At 39.7% G+C, this 12726-nt stretch overlaps 1 protein-coding gene across 3 annotated transcripts in view; it reads right to left on the bottom strand.

Moving 5' to 3' along the window:
- Positions 1-12726, bottom strand: part of LOC308387920 (A-type potassium channel modulatory protein KCNIP2-like) — a 130042-nt gene that overhangs the window by 57421 nt on the left and 59895 nt on the right. The window contains exon 1 of one of the 3 annotated variants that reach the window (XM_080868310.1): positions 949-1045. The exons of the other annotated variants lie outside the window; for them this stretch is intronic. Within the exon in view, the coding sequence (XP_080724436.1) occupies positions 949-1036 (88 nt within the window). The 5' untranslated portion in view covers positions 1037-1045. Of the gene's footprint in view, positions 1-948; positions 1046-12726 lie in introns of those variants that run through there. 3 annotated transcript variants of the gene reach the window in all.

Below are 12726 nucleotides of genomic sequence, written 5' to 3'. Positions count from 1 at the left end.
TCTGTTGTGTTTTCCCCAAGGCAATGTGAGCTGCTGCTCAATATCACTCGCGAGAAAAAAAGGAAAATGGGTGTAAAGCTTAGTGGCAGGCTGTCAATAGGCAACATTATAAAGGGTGATTTCTGGAAAGGACACTCTTTAGCCAGCACTAAGCCCAGGAGGACAAAGAGTACGTGGATGCTAAAGAAATAGGACCTTCTCAGTATGACGAAAAGAACTTGACTGCGCTTACATAATTTTATTCTAATCTCGCTCCTCAAATTAGCATTGTAAAGTTCTGTGTAACTGTGCAGAGGAAGCTAGAGAGGGAAGGAGGATGGGGATGGGTTAGCTGAGAGGTGGATGAAGGGCTGGGTAAAAGGCTGTGTGTGTCTTTCTTCCACTAAGAGTTTCTCAATAGAGGTGGAATGCCACATGCTTCCAGAGAGCAATCTGTTTGACTGCTAGAGAGCGAACAGGAGGAGACAGAAGGACAGAACTGTGAAGGCAGGACAGAGGGAAGCAGGGATTGAAAAAGCAGATTGAAAGAAGGGAAGAGTGAGTTCATTCAAAGCCAGCAGCTTTCTAATTCTCGCTGTGAATTCATTATTGATTCTATTATTATGTGTTTGAATTGAACAAGCTTAAACAATGTATGCTCACAGGACCATATATACAGTACACATCATTGCAGACCCACATTCAAACCCTGCAGGTTCACTGACATGCTTTTAGATAGTCATGTTTAGGATTTATGCCACTGAGGAGTGCATTTACTCTTTTGTAAAAAAAAACCTGAGCCACACACAGAGACTAGTGACCTATTTGCAAAGATCTCAAAACACACATCAGCACCTCTGCTATAAACACAGCAAACTTTAACTTTAGACCATCTCCACCTGGCTGCTGCGCTCAGCAGACCCAGCAGCGAACCTCTGGGTGTGGAAGTGGAAGTTTTTGGATGCCTACCTTGGGTGAGCGTTCCCATGAGGAAGCGATAGAAATAGCGAGCCACCTTGGTGAGCTGCCTCTTGCACCTTTTCCTGCACTGGCTCATCTTGGTGCAGCTGAGGAGGTGGAGGTGATGATAGTGATGGTAGTATTAGTCGACTTGTCTGCCAGGGGAAACGAGCTCTCAAGGTAGGAGGGGAGGCACAGAGCACTGTGAGTGAGTGTGTGTTTAGGTGTGTGTGTTCGTGGAAGTCTGACTGCCGCTGCTTCTCTTCTCCTCCTCCTCCTCCTCACTCACCGCTTTTCTTTCCTCTCTCTGTGTTGTCTTCTCCCCTTTCTCTTCCTCTGCGTTCTTCTCTCCACCTGTAGGGCGCTGTCAATCAGCCGGCAGCACTCTGTCTCCTCCCCCTCACGTTCTGAGAAGCCCTTTTCTGGCCTCTCATTGGTTGGGAACAGAGTGTGGCGAAAAATTACGGACCAGCGCACATGTGAGAGAGTGTGTGTGTGTGTGTTTTTCTCTGTGTGTGTGAGAGAGGAGTATACTATAAGGAGGCCGGCTTGACTGGCAGGTGGTGGTGCTTTTTTTCTATCTGCTTTCGCCACACATCTTATTGATGCTATTTATTCCCATGCATCTCCAGTCATGAAACATGAAAAGACAGCCTGGGAGAGCGTGTGTACATCTGTGTTTGAGCCGCTATGAGGTTGAGTAAAGCGACAGAGAAAACTAAGCAAACTCATTAATTAGCATCGCACGTCACTATCTGCTTGCCTGCTCATTAATGATATTCGTAACAGTGAGAGGTAAGTGAAGAGGGTAGGAGCAAAAGGGAAAAAGTGAAGTTACATGAAGAGACAGGTAGGGAGGTGGAGAGGGGGCAAATAGGGGAATGCATTAATAATATCTTCACTCCCTTCTCAGCAGGGTGCAGTTTTAAAAGAGTGGAAAAGCTTGACGAAGTAGAAAGAGGCTTTTTGGACAAACACCAGCCCTCACCAGCAGTCGATGAAAGGATTATTATCTGCCGGCAGAGAAGGAGGAGAAGTGGGGAAGAGAGAGGAGGAGCTTTTAAATCCTGCGGGATTGAGAAAAGAAATGTATTTATGTAAAGCCTTTCTGTCTTCATCCTTATCATTCTGGCTTCCCTCTTGCAGAGTTGCTCAACAGGGAAACACACTCAACTCGTTTCCCCCAGTGTCACATATTTATTGTTTTGCCCTCTACAACTCCCACATTAGCCTGCTAAACTGCTGCCAATCCACCTTTATCCCCTCACTTTCCCTGATGCTGAATTAAGAGTGATTACAGTTACCTCAGCAACCCCAGACTCCTTGGATGTCTGTTTGTTCTTCAGGTCAGAAGAAGAAAAATAGAGAAGAAAATCAATCAAATGTCAGGCAGATGCTTCCTCTAAATGCCTGTGTCTTTTTCTGTCGGCTCTGTGATCTTGTCCTCATTTAAAAGTCAAAGAGAGAGGTCAAAGTATAGAGTACAGGTGAGCATTTGACAGTGAGAGTCTAGAGCAGCTCTGGCAAATAGTGACATAACCACGTAGTGCAGAAGGGCCTGTTTCCCAGATTCTGAGAAAATGGATTTAAAAACATGTGGGAGAGCAGATGGAAAAGACTTTAAAAAGGTTTTTTGGACTCAGTATTAAATGGTCATATAAGGATTCTTACAACTTATTGGTTTTGACTCCTGGCTTCTCAGTTCAGTGGTCTCTAATGGTTCAAGTAAGGATTATCTCTCCTATTTCTGAGTGTGTGCGAGCCTTCATAAATAACTGCAGACAGAGTGTGCCGACCGAGATATACCATAAGAAGTTTGTGTGTGTCCTTAAACTTTCCAGTCTTGGTTCAACAGTGCTGTTTTCAGTCACAGGTGGCACAAACAGCTACTGAAAAATTTAATAATCTCCAAGCTCTGGATTAAGTCTCAGTAACTGCCACCTCAGGTTTGCTTGCACTGACTGTTTATTTTGGTTTCTTTCTAAAAAAAAAAAAAAAAAAAAAAAGGGAGAAGTTTGAATAAATCCCTCATCACCAGAACAAAACGGTCCACAATGAAAACTCACAACAATCGAGAAACTACAAGTAATTCTGTGAACAGTGCTGGGTATAACACGTGCTGAAGTAACACATTACTATGCACTATTCAATCAGTTTGCAGTTATAGTTATGTTTTTACTTGAAGTTTCTTCAGTTATCTGCATGATGAGCAGGCTGAAAGAAAAAAAAAATGCATTGCTTCCTTCACACTTACACTACAATCAGCAATAAGTTTCAATGCAGGGAGGAGAAAAATAGAGCAGTCTGTAGTAGGGATGAGTACCGGTATCCGGTGCCATCCTGACATAAACGGTAGTAAGCAGACCGAAACGTAGCGCATATTTCGGTGCTTTATTTCAGTGCTTTCTTTTTTCCTGAGACGTCATACACTTTGGATTCTAGCCAATCATTTTACATTTCCGAGGATAGTAGGCAGGTCCAGGTACGTACGTCCTTTTAGAGCAGAGCTACAGATTAAAAATGCCCAAGCTGAAGCGGTCAAAAGTCTGGCTGTACTTCACAGCAAAAGATGCAAACTCAGCAGCATGCAACAAGTGCTTTAAGGTGATACTGTGCAAAGCAGGTAACACCTCAAATCTGATGAAACACCTGGCGACGCATAGTGTTTTTTTAAAAGCCGAGAAATGCGCCGTATTTGATAGCTTGCTGCAAGACCGAGCACATCTACTGCGGGTGTGGTGCCTGTTATCGGATCCCAAGAACCCGAAGAGTAGAGTCCTGGCCCCTAGCCCTGCCAGTGTAGCAGAAATGATGATGGATGATGATGGCAGCAGCAGCCGTTATTCTCTGGGTGAGTGGCTTAATGTTGTTCCTGTGTAATTTACGTTGAGTAAATTACATGCATTATTACATTAATGCATGTAAAGTGAACTAGCTAACACCGTTGTAGTTACATGCGGCTGTCTTCTTGTTTGATAGAGTGATACCATATATGCCCTATAGCTGCAGAAAAGGCTAACATTGTTATCTTTTTACAAAAAAACAGCTAAACATGAGAGGTTTTAGGACAAAGATTGTGTTTTCCATTGTTTAAGCACCTTTTCCAACCAAAGGAGGTATGTTGTATCAACAGAAAAGGCTAACTTGGTTATCATTTTGCAAAAGAGACTGCTAAAAATAAAAACATAAGAGCTTTTTGGACAAAGTTTGTGTTCTCCAGTCTTTAAGCACCGGCACCGTTTCAAAAGTACCGGTTGGGCACCGTTATCAGATAAAACCTAAACGATACCCATCCCTAGTCTGTAGTGTTTGAGGAGTGTAGATGTGGACATTACTTTCATTTTTGTTATTAGAAAGAACAAGCAGTGTGATGGTGAAGTACAAACTGTGTCCAAGAAAGAAACAACTGAATTAAGGTCTTTACACATAAACACGTAAAATCCATCCATGTAAATATTTCATCTGTTAAAAACATTTTTCAGACTCACTTGTAATGCAGCCATTCACAGTAACCATGTAATTTTGCAGGGCAAATTTGCAGCATTAATATTTTTCGAACCAAGCTCGCTTTTTTTCCCCTTTAGACTTTTTCAGATCTGAAAAAACAGATCTGACCGATTAGGTAACAAGTAACTCAAAATGTGTGCCGGTGCTGAATAAAGTTAAATAATACTATTTTACCTCAAACACACAGCTAGGTCAACTAGCTACTGTGTTACTCTTAATAAAAATAACAAGTAATGTGTAAAACATTACTTTTTGAATATCAAACCCATCACTGGATATGAAACATTAAGTGATCCAGACTTAAGTCTGTAATTTCAGGAGCAAATGAAGACACTAAACACATATCAAGTATTGACAACAGCTAAAGTAACCAAAGAAATTGTGGTTGTAAAATTGTGAAAATGGTAACATGTTAATATCAATTTTTAGAAAACAGATAAAACATCTGAGGTATCAGTGCTTAATTGTGGTACTGTGGGGAGGGTTTGTTTTGTTTTTAAACAGAGTTTAAATGTGTTTTGCAAGCCCTGAAAATTGTGTGATGTTATGAGTGATTTTGACTATGAGCAAAATTTTTGTTCCACCCCTATGTATGTTGAAGCCCTGGAACTCAGACAGTTTTCATTATATGAAGGTCAAATTTTGCATAGCTTCACTGAATAGACTACAGTTGTTGTCTGAGTAGATCCGCTGATTCTGAGGGGGTCAGGTGAGCAACACTCACCGATTTCCCATGAAATAAGATAATCTTCAGATAGTTATTGTATCTGAGCTAAATGATGGTCAGCAGGATTATACCCAATAAGATGATGATGATCCTTTGTTGGTTTTAATAGAAACAGGCAGACATGTGATGATCAAGAATCACAATGTGAACAAAAACACGGGCTTTCACGCACACTGCTCCTCTCTCTAATCCTATAAATAATAGAGCCAGCTAGATTCTAGGAAGAGAGAAAGCAGCCTCTCATACACGTAGTTTAGCCTAAAAGTTAAAGAAGAACTGAAGCGACAGATTGAGTGATCAGTGTAGCATGAAGAATTAAACATTAATTGCTCGATGTAACACACCATCTCCTGCCGCACATACACATACATAGACACATACACATTCAGGGTTGCATGATCTGATAATGACAGGTTAAAATTTAATAAAGCCAGCTTTTCTGTCAATGGGATGAAGAGAGGAAGAAAAAGAGACTAATTATGATTTATATGTCTGGGATTTTAAAGTAAGGCAAAGAGTACAATAACTTCAGGCAGTTCTAAGGAAGAGCATAAATAATGTGAAAGATACTAAAAGTAAAATAAAACTAATAAAAAATGTAAAAGGGCTCTAAAAGCAGAACAAAACATGCGTGCGTTAAAGTACCCTGTGTATTTTCTTGTAAACAAACAAACAAAAATAAATATACTTCATTCACTGTTAGTTTCTACAACAGATTATGCGTATCCTTATAATCCTGTACGTTAACATTCATGTTTACTTGTAAGCAAGCAAGCCTTTTTCCTGCCTCTGCTGAGTTTCTTGGCTTGTTATCACCACCTGTTGACACTGGGCAGACAATCATAGAAAAACTTCTCCATTGCTGTAGTAGAGGTCAAATACTCCAGATGGTTACCTTTTATAGGTACCATCAGTCAGACACAAGGACAGCATTTATGTTTGTAATCTGATTTAATCGCTGACCCAGTCAAAGTGAGAATTTTTCAACCTTCCGGGCCTTATGTCTTTCATTTTGCTGCAAAAAGTCTTAAAGCTGATTAAATGCTCTTAAATGTAAAAAAAAAAAAAACCAAAAAAAACTTTATTGTGTTGTGCTGCAAAATAAACCTATTGTCCTTATATGAGGACATACTTTTACATCCAACTAATCTCAAGTACGCATCCAAATCAAGAGCTCAGGTCTCAGGCGGATAATGAATTGATCTTTTGTTGAGTCAGTCACAAATCCTATTTCCTTTTCCTAGTCTTTTAGTTACTGGAATGTAGAAAATTGTGGTTACCATTCACACTCAATCCCGAACATGAATTTGTCTGAAATTGTGAAGCAGAGCCGCATGACAAATCAGGAGTTGATAGAAGCAGTGACATTTTCGAGAGCATTAATGGGCTGTTTACCAATATACAGGAGTCATCGATATTGTTGCCTTTAAATCAATCAAACAAAAGTTTACCATAGAAAGTTTTGTACTTATTAGTTTCACTGTGGAGGAGAAGTAACATGTTAGATTTCTTTTTTTTTTTACACTAAATTTACAGCTCAACTTCTGAAAACTTTGTGTGAAAAGATCGTGTACATTATCTAACTTTGTCTCAGATTTTCACCTTGGGTGTGACAAAAGCTTCACTTGGTCCTACACCAAAAGCTTTTATCTCCAGCATTGACAGCAGGGGTGAGGTACAGCCCGTCAGACTCTCTGCTTGTACCTGACAGCTTTATTGAAAATGTACAGAGGCTTCCCTGCAACACTGAGGCCCCATCAGCTGAGCAGCAGTAAAATTTCACAATATCTGTATATAAGCCTGTTATCCAACAGGAAGATAAAAAAATTTCTATTGGGGATATGAAGAAGGTGATAAAAAGAAGTAGGAGGAAGGGTGAGGCTGCTCAAGTATAAGAGTTCTACATCCATTGTTCATTCAAATCCCGTGACATGTGTCCAGCGTTTGTGCCAAGACTCAGCCGCCTGTTCTCAGCACATGTACATGTGCCTTTTTGCATCAATTTTTTTCAAGTGTTTACTTCCAGGACTCTGACTCACCACCAGCACCAAGATGTCCAGGGTGTGAAAGCAGCACAGCCAAACACCGGCAACAGTCCATTAGCAACTATTACCATAGAAAATCAACACAAACAAAGAACAACACTTCACACTGCTGGCCCAATTATCAGCTTCAGTCAAATTCCAGTAACTCTTAATTATATTCTTGCAAGGACAAAAAAGCAGTTACTGTCGCAACACGTCAGTAAAATAACCATAAAATATAAAAATTGGCAGACGACGAAAGAACATTGTGGCAGACAGATAGAGGGGTCAGAGACATAAGAAGAAAGATGAGTTCAGAAGCATGCAGAGTTACTGCACTTAACCTATTGATGAAGCTACAGATCTAGGCTAGATGTTCATTTGAATGAACTGTCAGTAGCAGAATTAACATAGCTGTGTGACTGATCTCATCCTTTCAGTTTATAGATTCAAAACTTAAAAACTATCGTATTTAGCTTCATAGTGAATAATATAAAACACTAAGAAAAATACTATGCAGACTTTATGTGCGTGTGTGTGTGTATGTGTCACAAGTGACAAGATAATGATTTTCCACAGATTTGGAATTGGTGCCGCAGTCTGTGCAGGCTTCCACATGAGCGCAAAGGCACACAGGAATGTTGGAGGGCAGATGTGACACTGACACTCAAGTATCTGGCAAAGACACACACACACGCACGCACATACACATTCTCACATGCATTTGTTTTTAACACTATTTATGTGGCAGGCAAAGGCACCAGCTGGTGAAATCCACTCAACACTCTATTCACTGAGGACATGTGACGGTGGAGGGAAGGAGAGGAGAAAGAGAGAGGGAGTGGGAAGAGAGGGAGAAGCAAGAAAGAGGCACAGGTGGAAACACTTATCTTCAGGGATGTGTGGTTAAGGCTTAAATACAAACAAAAAAGCAGGAAAGTTTTCACACACAGACACACACACACACACAGACACACACACACACATATAATCCCAGACACACATCCAGTCCTTCAGGTTTGTAGAACCCCATCTTCCCAGAATCCTGTGTGTCCAGCCTCCAGGCTCGAGTCTTACACTGTATTAAAGATGTAAATGGATTTATTAACAAGCATATCAAAATGCATCCTTCATATCAAATCCTCCTCAGCTTACTGAATACACAGCAGCTTATTCTGCTTGGTAATCAAAGCAGATTATGATGGATACACATGCAAATAGCTAGAAACTAATATTATGTGATCTAAAACTGCCCAGACGGTTTAAGGTTAAACAGTATATAATGCAGAATAACAGAACAGTTAAAGTGAGCTACAAAATCATTCGTATCCATGGAGATGAATGTTATTTCCTTATAGAGTAGTGACTGCATCCTACAGCCTGTTTATTTATACCCTCCCCTTTAATATGCTGTGAGGACTCTCAAGGGCTGCAAGGATGACTTAATGCAGAATGACAATCCACAGTGAAGTACAAGTTTGTGAGAGTCATTTGGGAAAGGGTCAATATGCACACGTATAGAAGCTTTAATCTATAATTGAAACGCAATTTCATTGTTCTTGACAATGACAATAAATAAATAAATACTAAATACTAAACGTTTACCTCAGATAAGCCAAAGCAAAGGAAAGCAGGAACCACAGCAACTCGAGCAAAACTTCAAATATCACACACTCTTGATTTAAGTAGGACTAGCCTGCAAATATTTTTATATGGTTTTATTATTATCCCTCTGTGGCATGAATTTTAGTGTAAAAGATATTTCACCCTATTTTTTGAGAGCTTGTGTGTCCCTGTTGATGTAACAGTCAACAAATTTGTACCCCTCACCTCTCCTTACCAGAAACTGGTTTATTGCCTCAGGGCAACAATGCACCAAAAGGTACCAAAATCTCACAGCTTTCTAAATAATCTCATTTAACAAACATGTAATTTTATATTTTAATATACTTGTGTTTCTTTGCCCTTCATAAAGTCCTCACCCAACTCCAGATGAACTGTCATCACGTACATACACACATTATTGCTCACGTATGTCTGACCCTCGACTGATCCCTGATCTCCTAACTGTTCTTCAAAGCTGATTCTGGGGTCTGCTCTTACTCACTGTCACTCTCATCACCTTCACTGTCCTCACCCTAACTGTCCAATCACATCGTTTTCTCAATGCATGATTTGAGTACTTACATATCAAACTACTACATCCTCTACTGCTTTGAGTGTTCTCAAAACATTAACACAGATGTTCTCCTGAGGACCCCAATCCAAGCTCAACTCACCTTATTCAAATGATCTCCTGGGTATTAAATGATGCAACTGCCTAATTACACGATGGTCATTTGGAATAAGTGTGTTGTAGCAGGGGAACACCTAAAACCTAACACGAGTTGTCCCAAGGACCAGAGTTTAGAAGCACTCCTTCAGCATTATTACCGGAAGAAAACTGGTCTAACTGCATAATGTTGCCCTGAGGAAACAAAATAATGTTGTATTAGTAATAAATGAAATCAAAATCTGAGTTTAACCAACCAAATGTGTTCCTTCATATATTCATGAACATATTTGGATATTATTTACAAGTTATTCCAATTTAAACATATATTAAAATGATATTAGTCTAAGCAATAACTGGTACTGGGTCCCATGTGGATTTGGTTCCTGAAAGGATTGCTTCACTCACAGGTCAAAGGTCAAGTGTTCTTCTACTACTCATTTTACTGAACAGTGATGCGTCTTGCATCATTAAATAATAAATAATACTATCCCATATATGATTTTAGATTTTAGTGTGCACACTGTGTTATTCACACAATCATAATCAACAGATTTGCTTTGTTCTTGCTAGTAAGATGTACTAACTTACATACTAACAGCTGTTCTCAGTGATGCTGGCATATAAGTACAGTTCCTACACACATGAAACTCACTGATCTGTGATTATAAGAAGCTGTCATCCACAAATATTTGCTAAAATAGAGCCCATCTGGAGATGGGAAAACACCAGATTGTTGTTTCAGGCCAATGATTACGGAGTACTTATTACTACTTCATACAATATTTTGTCCTCTCAAGTCAGCATGTGTCCATCTTTAAACTCAACTTGTGATTTTGTCTTGAACAGCTGTTATACTGTCATGCTGACAAAACCTGCCAAAGAACAATTGACATACACTCACAGGGTAAAAACAATTTGTATCCCTGTGTCAGCTGGTTACTATCATATGATCATACAGCGGGTGAAGATGGATAAAAATCGGTCAAGTGCCAAAAATGTATGGATGTTGGGTGCTGCACATATACACAAACATGCTTACAAGCTTTAAATATGTCACAACTAAATTAAACAAATAAATGAGACAAAAAAAATGTTTATGTGTCTGTCATGTTTGCAGCAACACAATGAACACTGTTATCCATCTCCTGCGCTAGTGCTGAGGTTTCTTTAACAAATGCTTCAATAGTGCAGAATTTGGCTGTCCTGTTGCAGAGCAAACACCAGAACATAATCATTGTGGTGTTGCTGACATCTGCAGGCAGAAAACTGCATAGCAACAGCACAGAGCAGCCATCAGCCCTCAGGGCAAACAGATGGACTGAGAAGGCAGGCACATGGGAGAAGAAACTTAAAAACTTCACAAACCCATACACACACAACTAAGTTTAATGAAGACCAGAGAGGAAGAGAGGCTATTAATGAAAGGGAAACACTTTAAGTAACTAATGATGCATGGCTCTTCCAGCTGGAAGAGAAATACCACGGTAGAGCACTTTAATTTGATCACTAATGAATATTCATTAAAAGCTGTTTTAAAGATAAGAAATATCGATAGTGAAATAATTATTCCTGTGTGCATGAGCAAATATTTGCTCGTGTGTCTGTAGGCATGTCAAGGCTGAGTTACCCCGACATAACTTAAATAGCTTCGATATCCCAGATCTGAGCCCCTTTTTTTTTAATTATGTGAGAGGCACTTTCATTGAATTAAACCACATAAGGAAAGGCACTACATCAGCTTTGGAGCAAAGGCTGTCATAAAGATAACAACAAAACAAAATAAAAACTATTAAAGTATACTGAAATAATATTCTGATCGATGTACCACTGCACAAACATTTTTTTTAGCTATGATATTTTGACAATTATATATACACAATCATTAAAAATCGCCACAAATTAAATTTAGCACTAGAATAAACACATTATTTCATTAAGATGCTTGTACTTAACAGTGTTGACCAGTAGAGGGCAGACAGAGCTCAGTAAACTCACAGACATGATTGAGCATATCAAAGCTACTGCATGTCAAACACATTATATTATATATAATTATATCAAATAAAAATAATCATTACATTCCTTCTGTATTTCAGTTTTGGGGATGATAACAGACAAAAATGCAAACATTCAACGCTTCTTTTATCTAATCTCCACAAATAATATATCTAATCTGCACATATAACTAAAGACATTTTATAGCTTAGTCAGTTAATCATCTTGCCCTGTGAAAATACAGAAGCGGTGTAACTGAACCATTGCAAAGTCAGAGGTTAACTGCAGCTGAGATGTTTATCTACATCAACCTACAGCAAAGCACCAGCTTCTGATTTAGGAATTAGACTTTTGCTATGCTCCCTGCTCTGGACATCAGCTTAATCTGTAAATCTGCATCAGTTCAGTGATGGTAAAAGAGGTTGAAAGGTCATGAGAGGACATGCTGATGTGTCATATGAAAAAGAATAACATCATACAGGAATCAAAACGCCGCTACATTTGTCAAAAGCTAATCTTGGTTTTCGCTGTGGTTCAGATGAAACAGAAACAAAACAATAAATAATAGATAGAAGACACAACTCCCGTTCACTCTACCCTTGTCTATGATTACATAAACATACTCTCTTCCACTGGTCCAAGTGTTTATACCCTTTGGGAGCTCACATATTCCCTTAGATAAAGTCAGGAATGATGCTACTACTATAAGATGGAGAGGGTACTGACCCATGGGAGACAAGAGTGACAAATAAAGCAATGTAATAAAGCAAAAAATGGATTGCTGGGCCACAAAGGCCATAAATAAAGCCAAGAGAAGATCCTGTACCGTTTGCATTTGTTTTATTGCAAGACACCAACCAGTCAGTCATCAGTCAGTCAAGCCTAACAGTGCAAGAGGGGAGCCACATGCTGCTACCTGCACCTGCGTGAAGGTATTAAACATCACTGAGTGACAAAAGGTCTCTGATAAACTCTTGCGATTACTCCACCTTTGCCACATCTTGCTTCCCTCTTATTTTACATGTTACACCGTGTATTTCTTCTGAAGCCGACTCTATCTTTCTCTCTCTGTCACACCCAGCCTCTCGGCTGCTTGACTGCTGTTCTTCCCCCCTGTCTCTCCATGCCTGTGTGAAGGCAGGCAGCAGGTGTTTTGTGACTCGAAGATCAGAGAGCCTCAGAGAGATGGAGCCCCTGTGAGCCAGGCTGTGTAGGAGGAGGAGGAGAGAAAGTCTACACTTTCATTTTCAGCCTGCCTT

This window comes from Rhamphochromis sp. 'chilingali', assembly GCF_963969265.1.
Source record: "Rhamphochromis sp. 'chilingali' genome assembly, chromosome: 20".
NCBI classification, from domain to species: domain Eukaryota; kingdom Metazoa; phylum Chordata; class Actinopteri; order Cichliformes; family Cichlidae; genus Rhamphochromis; species Rhamphochromis sp. 'chilingali'.
This window is presented reverse-complemented; position numbering and strand designations above follow the sequence as displayed.